Raw genomic sequence first — 22,930 nt, forward strand, 5'->3', positions numbered from 1 at the left:
AGAAGAGCAGTTGGGGCTAAAATTAGGGTTAGGGGTAGGGTTAGGGGTAGGGTTAGGGGTAGGGGTAGGGTTAGGGCTAGGGTTAGGGTTAGGGGTAGGGTTAGGGCTAGGGTTAGGGGTAGGGTTAGGGTTAGGGGTAGGGTTAGGGCTAGGGTTAGGGGTAGGGTTAGGGGTAGGGTTAGGGGTAGGGTTAGGGCTAGGGGAAGGGTTAGGGGTAGGGGTAGGGTTAGGGCTAGGGTTAGGGGTAGGGTTAGGGCTAGGGGTAGGGTTAGGGCTAGGGGTAGGGTTAGGGCTAGGATTAGGGTTAGGGGTAGGGCTAGATTTAGGGTTAGGGTTGGGGCTAAATTTAGAGTTAGGGTTGGCGCTAAATTTAGGGTTAGGCTTCTTTCACACTTACGTCGGTACGGGGCCGTCGCAATGCATCGGCCCGACATACCGACGCACGTTGTGAAAATTGTGCACAACGTGGGCAGCGGATGAAGTTTTTCAACGCATCCGCTGCCCAATCTATGTCCTGGGGAGGAGGGGGCGGAGTTACGGCCACGCATGCGCGGTCAGAAATGGCGGATGCGACGTACAAAAAACGTTACATTGAATGCTTTTTTGTGCTGACGGTCTGCCAAAACACTGATCCAGTGCACGACGGACGCGACATGTGGCCATCCGTCACGATCCGTCGGCAATACAAGTCTATGGGCAAAAAACGCATCCTGCGGGCACATTTGCAGGATCCGTTTCTTGTCCAAAACGACGGATTGCGACGGATGCCAAACAACGCAAGTGTGAAAGTAGCCTTAGGGCTAGGGTTAGGGTTGGGGCTAAAGTTAGGGCTAGGGTTGGGGCTAAAGTTAGGGTTAGGTTTGGGATTAGGGTTAAGGTTAGGGTTGTGATTAGGGGTGTATTGGGATTAGGGTTAGGTTTGAGGTTAGGGTTGAGATTAGGATTAGGGGTGTGTTGGATTTAGGGTTTTGATTAGGGTTATGGTTAGGGTTGACATTAGGGTTGTTTTGGGGTAAGGGTTGTGATTATGGTTAGGGTTAGTGATTAGGATTATGGATCAGGTTGGGATTAGGGTTAGGGGTGTGTTGGGGTTAGGGTTGGAGCTAGAATTGGGGGGTTTCCACTGTTTAGGTACATCAGGTGGTCTCAAAACACGACAGCCAATTTTGCGCTCAAAAAGTCAAATGGTGCTCCCTCCCTTCTGAGCTCTGCCGTGCGCCCAAACAGTGGGTTACCCCCACATATGGGGCATCAGCATACTCGGGATAAATTGGACAACAACTTCTGGGGTCCAATTTCTCTTGTTACCCTTGTGAAAATAAAAACTTGGGGGCTACAAAATCCTTTTTGTGGAAAAATATATATATATATTTTTTATGACTCTGCATTATAAACTTCTGTGAAGCACTTGGGCATTCAAAGTTCTCACCACACATCTATATAAGTTCCTTGGGGGGTCTAGTTTCCAAAATGGGGTCACTTGTGGGGGGTTACTACTGTTTAGGTACATCAGGGGCTCTGCAAACGCAATATAACGCCCACAGACCATTCTATCTAAGTCTGCATTCCAAAACGGCGCTCCTTCCCTTCCGAGCTCTGCCGTGCGCCCAAACAGTGGTTTACCCCCACATATGGGGCATCAGCGTACTCGGGATAAATTGGACAACAACTATTGCAGTCCAATTTCTCCTGTTACCCTTGTGAAAATAAAAACTTTGGGGCTAAAAAATCTTTTTTGTGGAAAAAAATTTTTTTTTTATTTTCACGACTCTGCATTATAAACTTCTGTGAAGCACTTGGGCATTCAAAGTTCTCACCACACATCTAGATAAGTTCCATGGGGGGTCTACTTTCCAAAATGGGGTCACTTGTGGGGGATTTCTACTGTTTAGGCACATCAGGGGCTCTCCAAACGCGACATGGCGTCCGATCTCAATTCCAGCCAATTCTACATTGAAAAAGTAAAACGGCGCTCCTTCACTTCCAAGCTCTGCGGTGCGCCCAAACAGTGGTTTACCCTCACATATTGGGTATCGACGTATTCAGGAGAAATCGCACAACAACTTTTGTGGTCTCATTTCTCCTGTTACCCTTGTGAAAATAAGAATTTGTGGGCGAAAAGATCATTTTTGTGTAAACAAAAGCGATATTTTTATTTTCACGGCTCTACGTTATAAACTTCTGTGAAGCACTTGGGGGTTCAAAGTGCTCACCACACATCTAGATAAGTTCCTTAAGGGGTCTAGTTTCCAAAATGGTGTCACTTGTGGGGAGTTTCCACTGTTTAGGCACATCAGGGGCTCTCTAAACGTGACATGGCGTCCAATCTCAATTCCAGCCAATTCTGCATTGAAAAAGTCAAACGGCGCTCCTTCACTTCTAAGTTCTGCGGTGCGCCCAAAAAGTGGTTTACCCCCACATATGGGGTATTGGCGTATTCAGGAGAAATTGCATAACAAAATTTATGGTTACATTTCTGTTTTTACACTTGTGAAAATAAAAAAAAATGGTTCTGAATTAGGATGTTTGCAAAAAAAAGTTAAATGTTCATTTTTTCCTTCCACATTGTTTCAGTTCCTGTGAAGCACGTAAAGGGTTAATAAACTTCTTGAATGTGGTTTTGAGAACCTTGAGGGGTGTAGTTTTTAGAATGGTGTCACACTTCATTATTTTCTATCATATATTTTTCTATCATTATTTTCTATCATAAAGTTGCTGGTCAACTTTTAACCCTTATAACTCCCTAACAAAAAAAAATTTTGGTTCCAAAATTGTGCTGATGTAAAGTAGACATGTGGGAAATGTTATTTATTAACTATTTTTCATGACATATCTCTCTGATTTAAGGACATAAAAATACAAAGTTTGAAAATTGCAAAATTTTAAAAATTTTCGCCATATTTCCCTTTTTTTCATAAATAATCGCAAGTAATATCGAAGAAATGTTACCACTAACATGATGTACAATATGTCACGAAAAAACAGTCTCAGAATCAGTGGGATCCGTTGAAGCGTTCCAGAGTTATAACCTCATAAAGTGACAGTAGTCAGAATTGCAAAAATTGGCTCGGTCATTAAGTACCAAATTGGCTCTGTCACTAAGGGGTTAAACCAAATAGTTATACCACACAAAATAGTTAATACATAATATTTCACATATTTTGTTAGGAAGTTAGGAGGGTTAAAGTTTATCAGCAATTTCTCATTTTTAAAACAAAATTTACAAAACTTTTTTTTTTAAGGACCACATCCCATTTGAAGTAACTTTGAGGGGCCTAGGTCACAGTAAATATCCAAAAGTGACAACATTCTAAAAACTGCACACCTCAAAGTGCTCAAACCACATTCAAGAAGTTTATTAAACATTTAGGGGCTTCACCGGAATAAAAGCAATGTGGAAGGAAAAATTTAAAATGTTTTACTTTTTCCCACAAAAATATTAGCTTCAGCCCCAAATTTTTCATTTTCAAAAGGGTAAAAGAAGTTAACCATAAAATTTGGTGGGAAGTTTCTCCTGAACACACAGATGCCCCATATGCGGTGTAAATCTACTGTGTGGGCACACTGCAGAGCTCAGAAGAGAAGGAGAGCCATTCAACCTTTGGACCCCAAAATGCAGAGCCCCTGATGTGCCTAAACGGTGGAAGCCACCACAAGTATCCTCATTTTGGAAACTAGACCCCTCACGGAACTTATCTAGAGGTGTGTTGAGCACCTTGAACCCACAGGTTCTTCACAGAATTTTATAATGTTGAACCATAAAAATGAAAAAAATACATTTTTCCCGCAAAAGTGTTCCTTCATCCCCAAATTTTTTCATTTTTATAAGGGTAACACAAGAAAATGAACCATAAAGTTTATTGCGCAATTTCAACTGAGTACACCAATACCCCATATGCCATGTAAAACTACTGTTTGGGCACACTGCAGGGCTTGGAAAGGAAGGAGCACTAATGGCTTTTGGAGCGCAAAGTTGCCTGGATTAGTTTGTGGATGCCATGTCACATTTGAATAGCTCCTGACATGTCAAAACAGCAGAAAACCCGACAAGTGACCTCATTTTGGAAGCTACACTTCTTGAGGAATTCATTTAGGGGTGTAGTGAGCATTTGTAATCCTCAGGCGATTAACAAAATTGTATAACATTGGGCTGAGTCCATGTCAAATTTTCCACTAAAATGTGTTTGACCCCAAGTTTTCAATTTTAAAAAGGGATAATAGTAGAAAATGGGCCATATAATTTGTTATGCAATTTCTCCTGAGGATGCTAATACCCAATATGTGGTCAGAAAAAGCTCAGAATGGAAGGAGCACTATATTAGACTTCAGATTTTACTGGAATGGTTTGAGGGTGCCATGTCACATTTGCAAAGCCCCTGAGGTGCCAGAACAGCAGAACCCCTTCATAAGTGACCCCATTTTACAAACTACACTTCTGAGTGAATTCATTTAGGGGTGCAGTGAGCATATTGACACCACTGGTGCCTCACAGAAATTTATACCATTCGGCGGTGAATAAATAATAATTCAATTATTACCACTAAAATGTTGTTTTAGCCCCCAATTTTTATAGAGGCTGATAGGGAAAAAATGGACCCATAGTTTGTTGTACAATTTCTCCTAAGTGCGTTAATACCCTACATGTACATGTACCCTACACAGTGGAATATTCAGAAGGGAAGAAGCACCATATTGTAGTGCCGATTTTTCTGTTATGGTTTGCAGGTGCCATCACCCACTGAAAGAGCACCTGAGGTGCCAGAACAGCTAATCCCCCCATATTTGACTCTATCTTACAAACTGCATGTCTCAATGAATTCATCTAAGGGTGCAGTGATCATACTGACACAGAATCCTATACAATTGGGCAGTGAAGAAAAAATAATTATATTTTTAACACAAAATTTGGTTTTAGCCCCATAGTATACATTTTCACATGGGGAAATGGGTAAAAATGGCAACACAATTTGTCATACAGTTCCTGCTGAGCGTTGCAATACCCACATGTGGCTGTACAGTACTGCTCAGCCACATGGCGAGACTCTGGAGGGAAGGAGCACTATGACTCCCAGAGAATAAATTATCGTAGAATAGTGACAGAAGAGCAGGATCCCCCCTCAAGCGACCCCATTTTAAATTAAAACCCCTCTGGGAATTTATCTACAAGTGCAGTGACGATTTTGACTCCATGGGTGTTTCCACAAATAAGCAGCAATGGATGTTGCTGGGTGAAAATTGCTATTGAAGTGCCTGTACATTGAAGTGTCCATACATTGTAGTGCCCATCCTTTGTGCCCAGTTCATGCTTCTGAAGACATGGCCCCTTATGTTAAGAATATTGAAGATATAATTCTATGTCAAGCATTTTTATCCTATTTGGCATGGGATTATAAAAAGCACTTCAGTGCGCAGTTGTAACAGAATACCAAGCTGTAGCAAGGGGAGGTCAACAGTCAAAGAACTCACACCCTGACCAGCTCAGAGCAGAACTAGAGGCTTGCTGCCATGTGGAGACCATGGAGTCAAAATTGCTTTGTTATAGGGAACCGGTCACTTCAAGCATCTAAACTAACCCCAGTGTGTTGTTAGTGATGCAATGTGCATCATAAACACTTTTTTTCATTAAAACGGTGCCGTAGTGATGTTTAAAAAGCACTTTTTATATACCGTAGTTATATGGTACCTGCTTGTTCAGTCATAGGGATGTGCTACATTTTCAGTTCAGTCATGGGTGTTGCTGCCCACTTTGATTGATTTCCCTGGCAGCGCTTGCGCAGTGTCGAGCGGCTTGCCGTTGGCTCTCCAATTGGCACTTCACACACGTGTCTCCACGTGCCACACTGTACAAGTGCGGCCGGCTCCACGGTACACACTGCACAAGCGTGGCTGCCATCTTGACACTGAGCAAGAGCAGCCCCATGCGCCACACTGCACATTATTTGATTCCAGTGACGTTGGCGCAACCAGGGAAGTATAAAAAAATCGAGTTGGCAGCGACATCCGTGACTGAACGGAAAATGAAGCACAACCCTATGACTAAACCACTAGGTGCCATATACTGTAACTATATAAAGTGCTTTTAAGATATCATAGCGCCATTTTTAATTAAAAAAGTGTGTTAGTGATGCACATTTCATCATTAACAACACACTGGGGACAGTTTAGATGCTTGAAATGATGTGATAGATTCCTATTAAGTAAGCAATGATTCCGTAAGGAGTTATGGAGATACTATACATACTAGCCATACATTGTGTTTATTTCTGAGTTCTCTGGACCGGACTGAATGCCTTCCAGGGTCTTGATCCATTCTAGAACCTCAGAGTATGGAGATACATAGAACAGCTACTAGAAGTCATGTAGTAAAGCTGTGTTTCATCTTAATGTGTAACAGGAGCCCAGCCGGATCCGATGGTGCCAGAACCGCCAACCTAGGGCCATTCAGAACTGAGTTATGATCTTTCATAGGTTTTGGAGTTTTGCAGCTGCAGAGGCAAGGGGAGAGGATTTAGGTTCAGCCCAGAGGGCAAGAGGGGAGTAACCCAGAGGGACTACGGTAAATGCTTTTGTAAAGCATGACCTTGTGCTTTTTCTCTGGGGAAGTCGCAACAACAAATCGTGTGGGGATGAAGTCCAGGGATAGAAGAGAACACAAGTCTCCCATGTGGTAGCCCCTCCCCCAGAAGCCAGACCTTTCATCTACTGGTAACTGACTTATATATTCTGCTTTTATCTTTTGCCCTACCACTATTGTATTTGCATATCTGACCATTATACTGTATATCTATAACTATTGTGTATATAGTGTATTGTCTAGTGTGCCCTTAAAGCGATTAAATATTTCATTTAACCTTGGGCTGCTCTTTTATCTCAATCCACACATCAGTTTCTCGGTTTAATGTTCCATGCTACCGTAGCAGGTTTCTGGCCCGATATAATTCCTGTTAACGGACCAGACTTATATCGAATGAGGAACTGGTGGCAGTTCTACCGGGCTGATAAGGTTCTGTTTCACTGGGGCTAGTGAAAAGGCCTCTCAGCCAGTCAGGGTTGTGGGCAAGTGTGGTGCCACATCAATGACTGTGTGGACCACCTCCTCTCACTTCCTGTGCCTTCCTGGGCCCGTGTGGACAGTGGTTGTCTGTATAAAACTGTGCCAAGCTGACCATACGTGTCATCAGATGGTGCAGAATGTCACATTGGTACAAGTGGCGAGACCTTACCACGTGATCCTACTGATGTAATATTGACGTCAGGTGGGGTGGAGAGGTGCGGATCCTTCACTGTTTCCAGAAACAAGCAGCAGTGGATGTTGCTGAGTGAAAATTGCCATTGTAGTGTCCATACATTGTAGTGCCCATATTTTGTGCCCAGTTCATGTTTCTGAAAATATGGAACCCGTAAATTAAGTTGGCTCTAATAGCCACAGAAATGCCAAACATGTGGTTTAGACACACTGTTGGGCTCGGAAGGGATGGGGTCATTTGTATTTAGGAGCACAGAAGTCGTTCAGTTTCTTTTGGGGGGCGAGGATACATATTGCTTTTCCAGAGCCTTTGTTCTACCTGTAACATGAAAGCCCCTATATTTCCACTGACAGATGATGGACATGAGTGGGAGTTTTTTTGTGAACGGAGTTGATGCTTTTATTGGGAACATTTTACATAACATTTTGGATCACATTTATCCTGTGCTCTATGCTGAGCACTTATATCAGAGTTTTCATACAAGTCTCTGAGTGACATGATTCAGATTAAATCACTGTAATGAGGCACTGTAATGAGTTACTCCTTTTTGGAGGTGGACAAAACTATGGCCAACTGTGCTTTTATGCACGCTTCAGAAAGACGGACACTGCTGGATCATAGACCAGACGGCGTCCGCAGTATGTCCATCTGCCTCATTATAGGAAATTTTCCGGCGGGGGTTCTGTCTGAATCATGTATTTCAGAGATTTAGATGGAACCACAATGTAAGTGCTCAGCGTAGAGCGCAGGATAAATGTGAGTTGAGCCTTACTGCGATTTTTGGCAGGCAGAATGAACAAATCAACAGCAGTTAAAGAATTGTTTTTATTTACTTTTTCTTACGCTGTTCCTCATAATTAGACACATTTATTATCCGAGTCAGTGCAATTACAGCGATACCAGATTTATGTATTTTTTTTTATGTTTGGCTGCTGTCACACATTAAGAAATTTTTTTTGCGCATCGCCATATTTCAAGAGCTATAATTTTTCGATATTACTTCTGACAGTCATGTGAGGGCTTATTTTTTGTGGGACGAGTTAATGTTTTTATTGATACCATTTTTGAGCGCGTGATAATTTTTGATCACTTTCTGTTTTGATTTTTGGGAAGCAGAATAAACAAAAACCAGCAATTTAGGTATTGTATTTTTAGAGGTTTTTTTATGCCGTTCACCATGTGCTAAAAGTGATAAGACAGCGTTATTCTTCGGGTCAGTAATACCACATTTCTATAGTTGCCACTTTTACACAATAAAAACTATTTTATAGAAAAAAAGAATTGCTTTTGCATCGCTATATGTTTTTTTCCTTTGATGGAGCTGTATGGTGGCTTGTTTTTTGCATCACAAGATGACGTTTTCAGAGACACCATTTTTATTTCCATTCAACTTTTAGATTGCGTTTAATTCCACTTTTTATTCAGCAGTATGATGAAAAAGCATAGTTTTTGCCACTTTTTTTATACGGTGTTCACTGAAGAGGTCAACTAGTGGGACAGTTTTATATGGCAGGTCGTTCTGGACACGTCAATACTGAATATGTGCACTTTTTTGTTTTTACATTAATTTGTATTGGTATAATTTTTTTTATTGTTTTTTATTTATTTTGTGAAACTTTTTTATATTTAATTTTTTTATAACTCTTTACTTTTTTGCTGAGTCGTTCTGTGAGACATTAACTTTTATTAGTCTGATATAATGCATTGCAATGCACAAGTATTGCAATTTGTTATACCTGTCATTGCTGCACTGACTGAAGCCTCTTAGACCATGCTCTGAACATGATCTAAGAGACTTGCCATAACTGGCTGACCCGGAGGTCATCACGACGACCTCAAGTTGCCATGACAATGATCGGGCCTTTACGATGACGTCGCAGGGACACCAATCGAACGGGAGCCCCCTCCCTCTCTTAGCCCCCTAAATGTTGCGATCGATAATTGTCACTGCATTTAGGGGGCTAAAAGGTCAAGGGCTGTGTGGGCAAGGCACCTGGCAGTGATATCCAGGGCTCAGCTATCGCGTAAACTAAACTTCTGGCAGCGATCGCATGGTCACCGCTCCTGTGCCCACACGATCACCATGACAAACCTATACTCCACAAGTCGGGAACCCCTACATGACCACGATGTATATGTATGCCAAAGCTCGTGAAGGTGTTAAACAGCCTGTTGTTTGCATGTCTTTTTCATTCCCTGACAAAGCTATAGGTGAAATGTGCCTATTGTGTAGTGTAAGTGATCATATACAGTGTGTGCACAATTATTGGGCAATTTGTATTTTTGGAAGTATTCAAATTTCAGATTTTTTAACCTTTTGATTTGACCGACAACATTGTAGTTGTTCAATAAGAAAATTAAAGGGGTATTCCCATCTCCAAGATCCTATCCCAATATTTAGTAGGTGTAAAAATAATATTAGCAAATACCTCCTGTTAGAAATGTAGTATAGTTCTTCTGATTCACTATGTCGTTTACCCCATGTACAGTGCTTTGTAATAGCTTTGGTATCCATAGTTACAACTGATATAGTGACAGACAGTTAGCCATTTGCTATAATAATAATCAAATAACTCAAAATGTAAAATAATACATTTAAAAAAAAAAAATCAGTGACCAATAGTTGCCAGTCAACTTTTTGGTCTGCAGCCACAGCCTCCCAGACACTCTTCAGAGGTGACTGTTTTCCTTCACTGTAAGGCCATGTTCACACAGTGCCTTTTTTACTGCGGAACCGCAGCGTTTTTGCCGCTGCGGTTCCGCAGCTATTTTCCATGCAGGGTACAGTACAATGTACCCTATGGAAAATAGGAACCGCTGTGCACATGTTCCTGAATTAAAAAAAAAAAGCCGTGCTGAATAGCTGCGGGAAAAAAGAAGTACCATGTCACTTCTTTTTTTCGGAGCCGCAGCGGTTCTGCACCCATAGACCTCCATTGTGAGGTCAAACCCGCAGTAAAACCCGCAGATCAAAAATATATCTGCGGGTTTTATTGCGGTTTGTGGTGCCGAATCGCTGCAGCAGGAAGTGCGGGGAAGCGGGCGGAAGTGCGTGGGCGGAGTGTGGCTGCCCCGATCCCACCCCCCCATGCTCCGATGCCCCCCCGTGCTCCGATGCCCCTCCCCGTGCTCCGATGCCCCCCCTGTGCTCCGATGCCCCCCCGTGCCCTAATCTCCCCCCCTTATACTTACCCGGCCTCCCGATGTCCGTCCGTCCGTCTTCTCCCTGGGCACCGCCATCTTGCAAAATGGCGGGCGCATGCGCAGTGCGCCCGCCGAATCTGCCGGCCGGCAGATTCGTTCCAAAGTGCATTTTGATCACTGAGATATAAACTATCTCAGTGATCAAAATAAAAAAATAGTAAATGACACCCCCCCCTTTGTCACCCCCATAGGTAGGGACAATAAAAAAATTAAGAATTTTTTTTTTTCCACTAAGGTTAGAATAGGGTTAGGGTTAGGGTTAGGGGTAGGGTTAGGGGTAGGGTTAGGGGTAGGGTTAGGGGTAGGGGTAGGGGTAGGGTTAGGGGTAGGGGTAGGGTTAGGGTATTTTCAGCCATTTTAACCCTAAAAAACTTCCTAGAAAACACACAAACTCTGCATAGAAAAAGGATCAAAAAACGCATCAAAAAACGCACCAAAAAAGGACCAAAAAAAGGACCTGCGTTTTCTGCCAAGAGCTGCGGTTTCAGTCCTGAAAAAAAAAGGATGGAAATCAGGAACGTGTGAACATACCCTAAATCTGATTAGGCTGCCGTCACACTAGCAGTATTTGGTCAGTATTTTACATCAGTATTTGTAAGCCAAAACCAGGAGTGGAACAATTAGAGAAAAAGTATAACAGAAACATATGCACCACTTCTGCATTTATCACCCACTCCTGGTTTTGGCTGAGAAATACTGATGTAAAATACTGACCAAATACTGCTAGTGTGACGGCAGCAATAATGTGAATCTGTCAGCAGGTTTCTGCTATGTAATCTGAAGACAGCATGAGGTAGGGGTTAAACACAGATTTCAGTGATGCCTCTCTTAGCAAGCTCTGTCCTGTTGTTTGCTTGCAGTGATTGTTTTAGCACCAGTTTATTATTGCTAGGGCACAGCAGTGGGAACCAAAGACTGACTCTGCCCCCTCCTGTGATAGGCAGCTCACTGTCTATGGACATTGTATATGGAGAGCCTGGTGGGGGCGGGGATCATTGCTTAATCTAAAAACTCTGATTTTGTTAGAACTGCTGCACCCAGTAATCTAAGTGATTACACCATTAGTTTCAGGGTCTCTTTGCCTACATGATGCTGCTCTCAGGTGAGGTAGCAAAAACCTGACAGATTCCCTTTAAAAAGGTCCCACAAGTTCTCAATAAGGTATAGGTCAGGTGAGGTCGGGGGCCATGTCATTATTCTTTACTGGCTAGTCAAGCAGTGGAGTACTTCCATGCGTATGATGGAGCATTGTCCTGCATAAAAATCACCGCTTTCTTGAAAGATGCAGACTTTTTCCTGTACCACTGTCCAAAGAAATTGTCTTCTAAAAATTGTCATTAGGTTTTAGGATTTGATTTTGAGTCAATCTTCGACCCAAAAATGTCCAACTAGCGCTTATTTACTAATTCCAGCCCCGATGGTCTGATTCATCAAAAAGCCATTACGCCAGAATTCTATCATAAATTGCTCTGAAAAGTTTCCAAATTTTTGGGGCGATTGGTGGTGTGATAAAATTTGGCAACTTTTGGCGTTTTCTTCATGCCGTAAAAATGAGCGGAGTTAGGGTGTGATACTGATATCCTTACATTTGCTTGTAGACATTTCAGAGTTTTATCCACCCGTAGGTTTTTCTTAAAAATCAATCTTGCAGCAGTTTGTAAAAAGGAAAATGAAAGGTAACACACTTAACAAATACCCCTTTAATTCCTCCGGAGTCTCCATGCTACGTCTTCTGACTGGTATGTACAGCCTGTCGCTGGGCACAGCAGTGAAAAACCGTGATGTCTACATAGCCAGAGCAGGATGTACAAACATGCGACCGCTGCCGCTAATCACTGGTCACAGAGGTCAGATGCAGACATAGTGATAGTGGCTCCTCCTCGTACTGTGTTCTGACTGTCAGGACCATGAAGCAGCTCTTGTCCTTAACATAGAAAATAATTGACCGGGGTAGTTTAGCTCTCTGAGCATAATATGTGACGGAATTGCTTTATGTATATGAGTTTACATATTTTCATAGTTTAGGATGGCATTTGCACCAATTTCTGGTTCTCCAAGATTTTAAAATTGCAATTGTTATCCTTCGGCAAATTAAAGGGGTGTGATGAATAAACATTTAAAAAAAATTAGTATGCGTTAAAAAAAAAAATCACATTGATTCTCATGCTCTTATTCCAACATTGTCTGGTCCCTGATGGAGCGAACGTGCTTGGATAAGGTGTTACCTGAGCATGCTCGGCGTGCCCGAAAGATATGTTAAAGTCCCCACGGCTGCATGTCTCGCGACGGTTTGATAGACACAAGACATGCGGTGATTGCCTGTTTGTTGGGTAATTCGTACATGTGTTGGGGCTGGTGAACAGCTGTAAGACATGCAGGCCCAGGGACTATTTTTCAAGCACGCCGAAGACACTCAGCACCCAAGCATGCTCAGATAACACCTTATCCCAGCACGCTCGCTCATCACTAGTCCCTGACATTCAGTGGCTACAGCGGCTCATATACAGATGTTGATGCAGACTTGCAACCGAATGTAATGCAAAGAATGAAATCCGCTATGAATAAATTGACGTGCTGCAGATTTAAAGTCTAAACCTAATGCATCTTCAAAGCTAATATAAAGAACAGAACATTTACATCATGACTTTGTGAAATTGCACTGTTTAATTTACGTTACGCTAGTTCCTGAAATGCTTTTATTAGATTGTTAATTTGAGGAAGTTGCACCTTCATACAGTGCAGAAAAAAGCAGTATGAAAAGAGTCAGCAAGCTGCTGTTCACAGATCTTTTGTTATTACTTTACATTAAATCTATAGTTCTTCTCTATGGCTATTACATAGGGAGAGTCCCCTGTTTTTTTTCATCCTTGAAACCTTGGGCTTTTTAAAAAGAAGTTGTCTAAAACAGACAATCCCTCAAAGTTACATTTCTCAAATAATTTCCTGTAGTCTTGTTAGATAAAGCAGATGACTGCACTGAAGATCAAAACATTCAGTATCAAAGCAGTATGCCAAAATGTTTTTCTCTTCAACGCTCTTTCCCCAGGTGTACCTTGTATGTGGTTGGTATCAAATACTGACTGTATGTTGCACAATTTTCATATCTGGTTTACCGGCCGGTGGTTTTCCTGAATTTTCGATGAACTTCTATAACATAGGTAATTGTTTTCAGTATCACATAAAACAGTTGAGATGCTTAAATCAGTGGCTCAGTGGATAGCACTGCAGCCTTGCAGCGCTGGGGTCCTGGGTTCAAATCCCACCAAGGTCAACATCTGCAAGGAGTTTGTATGCTCTCCCCGTGTTTGCGTGGGTTTCCTCCGGGTTCACCAGTTTCCGCCCACACTCCAAAGACATACCGATAGGGATTCTAGATTGTGAGCCGCAGTGGGGACAGTGCCAATAATGTTTGTAAAGCGCTGTGGAATTAATAGCGCTATATAAATGAGTAAAATACATTTAAAAAAAAATCTTCATTAAAGAGAATCTATCGCCAGGTTTTTGCTATCTAATATGAGAGCACCATGATGTAGTGGAAGAGAGCCTGATTATAGTGATGTGTCATTTCCTGGACTGTATTTTGCTGTTTCAATACAATCAGTGTTTTATCAGTAATACATTATCACTTCAGGACACCTGGCCTTGTGAGTGCTAGTCCAATCACACACCCAGCAATGAATATACAATGTACACAGAAAGCTTTGGTGTGGCTGGGGTTATACACAGCTCAACAACTGAGCTCTGCTGGAGAAAACTGTGACTTTGGCTATGTGCACACGTTCTGGATTTTTCGCATTTTTTTGGGTGGTTTTCCACTGCAAAAACGCTTACATTAAACATCCCATCAATTTTAATGAATTCTGGAATTTTTGTGCACGTTTTTTTTAAAAAACGTAGCGTGTTCATTAATCTTGCAGATTTTACGTGGATTTGCTGCTATATTATTGCATTGGTAACCTCCGGAAAAATCTGCACAAAAAAACGTGAGCGGATTTCCTGCGAAAGTAGTCCGGATTTGCTCAGGAAAATTCTGCAAACTTTCCTGAACGTGTGCACATAGCCTTTAGGGTAAGTGCTGCACACAGTATACTAAGTGATACATCGCTGTAATCAGGGTCTCTGTCCTTACCTCATGCTGCTGTCAGATTATATACCAAAAGCCTGCTGATAGATTCCCTTTAAATGCCTGCAGTAAAATAACCTGCATTTACACAGAAGGTTAAGAAAGTTAAGCATAATATGGAAATTTTACAAACATGTAAAATATTAGAAATGTACTGCTGTTTGCAATAAGCTTATTTTTTTAATGATCTGAAGGATAACATTTGCCATTTTGTTTTGCAGGCAGCTATGGCGAAAAACGTGTTTGACATGCCTGACCCGGTAAGTATTACCTCTGCGATCGTGATTCTCGGTGCTGATTGCCATAATCCACATTGTAAGATCTACAAATCTGTGTGTTGGCTGACATCAGAAACATTGTGGCAGTTGGAGCACTGGCATTGTATTCCGCAGTAATTTGCCTGTCTGCGCTCCGCCTGGTCATCAGAACAATTACTGACACCCTCCTCTGTTTCTTCGAGGAGTAGTGAAAATGGAAACAAGTTGGCTGACACTGTTATTGTACAACACATTAGCTTCCATTTCCTGCACATGCCTCAATCCAGTGTGGTTCAGAGAGTCACCGCTAAACACTTTCCATTTGTCGAAGCATTGTTTCTGTGTATGTGTGATGAATAGACTATAAAGGGATGAGTAATTCATCTCAATCAGAGGCGGCCATGGACAGGTCTGATCACATGGGCCTCCATCAACAGCCATTTTGAGAACTGGAGCACTGCGCAGTCTATGAAGAAGCCTGGATTAACAAGCATAAGATGAGAACCTGTAATGATTAGTGAGAGCCACATTATTAGAGAATTAGTAAATATTCGTGAGAGACACAAAATCATGTCTCCAGAGTTAAAGTGGTCCACCTTTCAACACATTAAAGGTCTATGATGTGCTATTACATCATGGAGTTTGTCAGGTTGATTGGACTCAGGAGCTGGGTCCGCTCCTCACGGGCCATTTTCAAAAAAGAATTGAGAAAGGAAAAAAGGCCCCCAAAATGTCCCTCAAGTCTATGAGATGCTCATTCTGCCTTCCACCTCCAATTACATAACACCCTCTATAATAATCAATGGAAGCCCCTCTGCTTCCGTTTGCATCACTTATGCATCGGTTCTGTTCTTGACGTTACTTACATTTGACTGTACCTAAAAACAACAGAAAACAGAATGTCAAAATGCAAGTGTGAACGTTACCTTAGAAAGTGTCAAATATTCCCATTTTCCACCAATTTGGAAAGATTACATATACAACAGCCAATTCCTATATGGTCATACAGTGGATATAAAAAGTGTATACACCCCTGTAAAAATGGCAACTTTTTGTCATATAAAAAAATAATACCGAGAAGACTCATTTCAGAAAATGTTTCACCTTTGTCACCCATGATCTGTTCAAACCAAATGAAATATTTTTGATTTCAACACAAAGATTTTCAATGGGATTCAGGTCTGGGCTCTGACTGGGCCGTTCCAAAGCTCTGACCGTCTTCTGGTGAAGCAATTGTTTTGTTGATATGTAGATATGCTTAGCGTTGTTGGTGTGCTAAAAGGGTTTGATGCACTTCTGACTGATGTTTGGAGCTGTTCATAATTGCCTCCATGTTGACTAAAGCCTCACTAGTTCCAGCTGCTGAAAAAGAGCTCCGAAGCATAATGCTCCCACCACCATGCTTTATTTTGTGTATAGTGTTGTTTCGGTGATGCTCAAAACATACCTTTTGGAATTATGGCCAGAAAATTCAACCTTGGACTTATCAGACCGTTACAAGTTTTGCCACATACTTTTGAAGATTTGATATAGCTTTTGACAAAACAGGCTTGGATGTTTGTTTATAAGGAAAAGCTCCCATGTTTTCAAACCTACCTCACAGACCAGACATATGAAAAATACGCAAGATTATTGTCACATGCAGTACACAACCAGTGGGTTATGGTACCTACAAACCGTAACAGTAAAATCTGGTTCTCCTTGCCTTCTGAGCTTTGCACTGTGCCTGAAAAATATTTCCCGATTAGGCCGGGATCACACATGCGAGAAATACGTCCGAGTCTCGCATGGTAATACTTGGCATTGTCGCCGTCTCTCTGGAGCAGAGCGTGCGGCCGCATAGCAATACATGAAGCCGCACGCTCCGCTACAGAGAGAAGGCGGCAATGCCGAGTATTACCATGCGAGACTCGGACGTATTTCTCGGATGTGTGATACCGGCCTTACATGTAGGGTATTGGTGCACTTAGAAAAATTCTAAACTTGGGGCTAAAACATCATTTTAGTGGTAAAAAGTAATTTACTCTTTCTTCACCTCTCAATGGTATAAAATTCTGTGAGGCACAAGTGGTGTCATTATGATCACTGCACCCCTAGATGAATTCATTGGGGAGTGTAGTTTGTAAAATGAGTTCACATATGGGGGATTCTGTTGTACTTGCGCCTCATGGGCTCCGCCAATGTGACGTGGCATCCCCCAAACCATTCCAGCAAAATCTGAACTCCAATATGGCGCCTCTTCCCTTCTGAGCTTTGCACCGTGCCTCAAAAGTAGTATTCCCCCACATATGGGGTATTGGTGTGCTCAGGAGAAATCGCACAAATTGTATGATGCAATTTCTCCTTTTACCTTTATGAAAATGACAAATTTGTGGCTAAAATAACATTTTTGTGAGGAAAATGTAATTGTATTATTTTCACGGCTCAATGTTATAAATTTCTGTGAAGCACCTTAAAGGGCTCAATACACATCAAAATACATTCCTTGAGGGGTCTAGTTTCTGAAACGGGTGACTTGTGGGGGGGTTTCCACTGTTTAGGCACATCAGGTTCTCTCCAAATGGGACATGACGTCCGCTAGTGATTCCAGGAAATTTTACATTCAAAAAGCCAAATTATGCTCCTTCCCTTCTGAGCCCTGCCAGTCGCCCAAACAGTAGTTTTCTCCCTCATATGAGGTATTGGCGTACTTGGGAGAAATTACACAACAAATTTTGGGGTCCATTTTACCTGTTACCCATGTCAAAATAAAAAAAAATGATCTGAAGTAATTTTTTTTTGTGAAAAAAAGTTAAATGCTCTTTTTTTCCCACATTCCAAAAATTCCTGTCAAGCACATGAAGGGTTAATACATTTCTTGAATGTGGTTTTGAGCACCTTGAGGGGTGCAGTTTTTAGAATGGTGTCACTTTGGGGTATTTTCTGTGATATAGACCCCTCAAAGGGACTTCAAATGTGATGTGGTCCCTCAAAAGAAATGGTGTTGTAACTATTGTTGGAAAAATGAAAAATCGATGGTCAACTTTTAACCCTTATAACTTCCTAGAAAAAATTTTTTAGTTCCAAAATTGTGCTGATGTAAAGTACACATGTGGGAAATGTTACTTATTACCTGTTTTGTGTGACATATCTCTGTGATTTAAGGGCCTAAAAATTTAAAGTTTAATAAATTTTCAAAATTTTCGCCAGATTTCCGTTTTTTTACACAAATAAATGCAAGTCATACCGAAGAAATTTTACAATTATTATGAAGTACAATATGTCATGAAAATCAGAATCACCGGGATTCGTTCACGCGTTCCAGAGTTACTACCTCATAGTGACAGTGGTCAGAATTGTAAAAATTGGCCTGGTCATTAACATGTAAACAACCTTCGGCAGTAAAGGGGTTAATGTACCTGTTGTGCAAAATTCAAACCACTTCTTGATGATCATCTTCACATTGTTCCATGGTATAACTAATTCCTTGAACATTTTTTTTTTATACCCTTCTCCTGACTGATAAGTTTCAGAGGTGACTTCCCTTTGCTATGTTGTAAGCTGTTTATGGACCAAGGCTTTTGCTGTGAAATGCAACTAATTAAATGTTAGGAAAATCCTACTAGAACAGCTAAATTTTATATGGGGTTAGTCAGAATCTCTATAAATGATGGCATCGGTGTACTGACTACTATTTATCATGAGTATAAATGTGATTGGCTAATTCTGAATACAGTCACATCCCCAATTATAAAAGGGTGTTCACATGCAACACATTATTTTAGTTTTGTTATTTTTATTTTCTCTTTCAATATGATTTTAGTTTGTTTCTCAAAGGATTTGTTCAGAATATGGGTGACATTAAAGGGGGAAAAAGTTTTGAAATGATTCTTCTTGGTAAAAAATTTTTGCATGCCAAAAACCTGGTATTTTAACAGGGGCGAGTAAACTTTATATATCCGCTGTAGATACGTTTCCGATTTAGTAAAGGTGAGATGTTAATTATTAGTCATTTGAGTTTCACTAATTTATTATTTCCACAAACTAAATATACTGGCGATGAATATCAAACAGAAGCAATAACATTGCATTCTAATGGCTGCTGAGCAAGTTAATAATTATATATTACTAGATGGTGGCCCGATTGTAACGCATCGGGTATTCTAGAATATGTATTTATGTATGTACATAGCAGCCACATAGTACATAGCACAGGCCACGTAGTATATAGGAGCCATGTAGTATATAGCAGACAAATACTACGTGGCCTGTGCTATATACTATGTGGCTGCTATATACATACATATTGTAGAATACCCGATGCGTTACTACAGGCCACGCAATGTATAACAGTGGCCACGCAGTATATAACACAGCCACGGACTATATAACATAGCCCACGCAGTATATAGCAGCCACGCAGTATATAACACTGGCCATGTAATATATAGCACAGCCCACGCAGTATATAACACTGCCTATGTAGTATATAGCAGCCACGCGGTATCTAACACAGCCCACGTAGTATACAGCAGTGTGGGCACCATATCCCTGTTAAAAAAATAATTAAAACAAAAAATTGTTATATACTCACCCCTGGGATCCAGCGAAGCTCCGGCGATACGCGCACAGCTGCTGCCATCTTCCGTTCACAGTATGCATTGCGAAATTACCCAGATGACTTAGCGGTCTGACTGCGGGGAGTAAGGAGCGGCCATTTTCTTCCGGACTGTGCCCGTCGCTGATTGGTCGTGGCTGTTTTGCCGTGACCAATCAGCAACTTGGATTTCCATGGCAGACGAAGGCCGCGACCAATGAATATCCGTGACAGACAGACAGGAGGACAGACGGAAGTGACCCTTAGACATTTACATAGTAGATTTTATATATATATATATATATATATATATATATATATATATATACACACATATATATATATACACATATATATATATATACACATATATATATATACACACATATATATATATATATATATATATATATATATATATTATAATTGGTTAAAGTGCACAGCTTTACACCTGAGTCTGAAAACTGAATGTAGAACTGGAATAAAATTGGCAGCTGCTAACTACTAAATATTCTTTTTATTTTGCAGATGCTAGAATCCTACTTCACAACATCCTCTGCCTACTTATACGATGAACTGCACGATACGCCGCACAGGAACGGTAAGTTAAGTCTCGGTATAAGACGTTCGTTTGTAGTATCTGAAAATCGCTATCAATTGTATATTGCTGCATTGGGGTCCCCTACACATCAAAGAGCAAGCAATCGTCCCAAATTCATAAGGATTTGTAATAATGAAGGCAAGGAGTTAAAGCTGAGCACGAACCTGTGTACTCAGTGTATTAAATAGTCATGAACAAGTTATATGGCACTTAAAGCGAATTGTCATCAGTTTTGTTCTACCCCATTTGAGAGCAGCAAGATGTAGGGGCAGAGGCTTTGATCCCAGTGATGTATCGCTTTGTTTACTGTGTGCAGCAGTTTTGATAAAATCGCTGTTTCTCTGCGGAAGATCTAGCAGAGCTCAGAGAGCCGATTTGTGTATAAACCTGCCCACATTGAGAGGGAGCTGCTAATTAGTGGTGGGACGGGGAGGCAGCAGGTCTAGGAGGCATGGGACAGCTAGTCCAATAAAACACTGATTTTAGTGAACCTACAGCAAACAGCCCAGTATATGACACATCCCTGGAATTAGGGTCTCTATGGCTATCTCATGATGCTCCAAAATTACATAGTAAAAACCATCTGTTTAGAGTTTATGGTATTTTACAATTTTGTTAATGGCTCATGGAGGTAAAGGAAAGTCACCAATCCAATCACTACGTATCTGCACTTTGTTGTATTCGTAAGTTCCAGGACTCCATTGACACTGCCATTAAGGTCTCGAATTTTAAGTCTCTAACTTTATATTTTATGTTGAATTTCAGCTAAACAAAATACTTGGTGTGTATTTAAGAAATACACTGAGCTTAATGGGTTGCCCATGCTTATAATATTGACAACCTTTCCCAGGAATAAGATATCAATGTCAGGTGGGGGTCAGGGCCGGCGTTTGAGGCAGGCAAACAAGGCAGCTGCCTAGGGCCCCACCCACAAAGGGGGCCCCTTGCATCTGCAGCCCCTTTATAAAGTGTACAGCATTACTTTCAGTGAATAATGCTGTGCATCCCCTGCAGTCCTTGATCGTCTCTCCCAAACCCCCTCCACCCCCCTCTCCCTGCAGTATCAGATTAAGTTAAAAGTGAGGGGGATGGGCCATATCATAGTACAGCATAGGTCAGAGCCTGGGCAGGGAGATGTCTACAGCCCTGTGTGTGTGTCTATGTCCTCTCCTCCTCATCATAGCTGCTCTTACACCACTGTCCTGGGATCAGTATAAGTGAAGCCGCAAAACCTTGTAAGTATACATATATATGTGTATCTGTTTGTATACATGTGCAGTATATAGTGTGTGTGTATATGTGTATATAGTATGTGTCTACATATATACAGTATATAGTGTGTGTCTGTATATGTCTATATAGTGTGTACATATATACAGTATATAGTATGTGTGTCTGTATGCTGCCAATTTCTGACTGTGTGCACCTACCCTAAGATTATAAATCAGACTGTCAATTTCAGAAAAAAACCCAAATTCATTTGACCTCTGCTTGTGTCAATGCAGTCTGTGGCCCCCGTCGGGGATTTATGTGAATCCTATTTTAGGGGGATTCAGGCATGGTTAAAAAAGTAACCATTACTGACTACCACATTTTTTGTTCTTGATTTCTTTTAGTGTTTCTTAAAGCCAGAAAGTTGCCATTTGAAATGACTTTAGTTTTGTGCCATGTCTGTGATCTGCTTTTTTTCTACAAAATTAAACAACTGAATGAACATTCTCCAAGGCCGGTGATTCCATAATTTTTACCAGGGGTTGTATTAAAACAACATTATGAATAAGACCCAGGCCGGGTGGAAACGTTAATTTATGTAGTATATTCCTGCACCTTTTTATGCCTGTGCACATAAAATAAACTGCTTGCACATCTAAAGGAGTGTGTGGTAAATTACTACCTACATTTTACCGGGGTTGCCCATCAAACATACAAACCAAGGTGCTTGTGATGTTTCTAACTGTTTTTCTTTGTTTTCTTTAAGTTGATGGACCTTATCTCGAAATAATAGAGCAACCTAAGCAGGTAAAGAAAATAACATTACTCTGCCACTTTATTTAATTTAAATTTTTATGCTTTATTGCATTATTTACAGTACTGTTAGCTATCACTTAATAGGTATAATGTATGGTAGTTGTCGTTGCGTTTGATTCGGTTATCTTGGTAATGTAACTTCTGGAGTTATCATGCCGGATGTGAAAAGAGGATCACAGCTGACTTTTTGAGGTAAAACATTGCTTAAAAACAGGCAGGGAAAAGAATCAGCTGTGATCCCCTGCTGTAATGTCTGTATACTTTCCTTTGCTCCTCCCCTGCCCAGGAGCTGTGGTCATGTGATCAGAACATGTCCCTGCACGGTCAGACACAGCCATTAGGCCACATTCACATGTTCAGTATTTGGTGAGTTTTTTCCATCACTATCTGTAAGCCAAAACCAGGTGAGGAACAATCAAGAGGAAAAGTATAATAGAAACACGTCACCACTTCTGGATTTCTCACCGACTCCTGGTTTTGACTTATAAATACTGAGGTGAAAAACTCAACAAATACTCAATGTGAACACGTGGCCTTACAGAGTACACAGCAGGGACACAGTTATAAGATTATCTCAGCACAGGAACATTTTATTAACACATCCAATTGTGGAAATTATGTCTATTCCAATATCTATTAATTTAAATGTAATTTTTTTTGCGGGAAACCCCTTTAAGTCCAAGAGCGTGTTATTAGATCGTTTTCACTGGGGTTGTGTGCTTTTAACTCCTTTATGACACTGACCAATCATAAGTAGGCAGACACGTAAACATGCAGAAGAATCTGCTTCTATGTCCCAGGTAAAGCGCACACATAAAATTGTGAGACAACTTTGTGGTTAATATCAAGTGAAAAAGTTAGTGAATTTTTTGGCATTCAATACATGGTCTAAGT

General features: G+C 41.1%; 1 protein-coding gene across 2 annotated transcripts in view; it reads left to right on the forward strand.

Annotated features, from left to right (window-relative positions):
- NFKB1 (nuclear factor kappa B subunit 1) overlaps positions 1-22,930 on the forward strand; it is a 161,223-nt gene that overhangs the window by 59,543 nt on the left and 78,750 nt on the right. For both annotated transcript variants that reach the window (XR_011316755.1, XM_069743654.1), the window contains exons 2-4: positions 14,796-14,834; positions 19,936-20,008; positions 21,987-22,027. Coding sequence is in view for 1 of the 2 variants with exons in the window: in XM_069743654.1 (XP_069599755.1) it covers positions 14,802-14,834; positions 19,936-20,008; positions 21,987-22,027 (147 nt within the window). In the remaining variant the exon portion in view is untranslated. The remainder of the gene's footprint in view (positions 1-14,795; positions 14,835-19,935; positions 20,009-21,986; positions 22,028-22,930) is intronic.

The sequence above is a fragment of the Ranitomeya imitator genome, chromosome 1 (assembly GCF_032444005.1).
Source record: "Ranitomeya imitator isolate aRanImi1 chromosome 1, aRanImi1.pri, whole genome shotgun sequence".
Classification (NCBI taxonomy): Eukaryota; Metazoa; Chordata; class Amphibia; order Anura; family Dendrobatidae; genus Ranitomeya; species Ranitomeya imitator.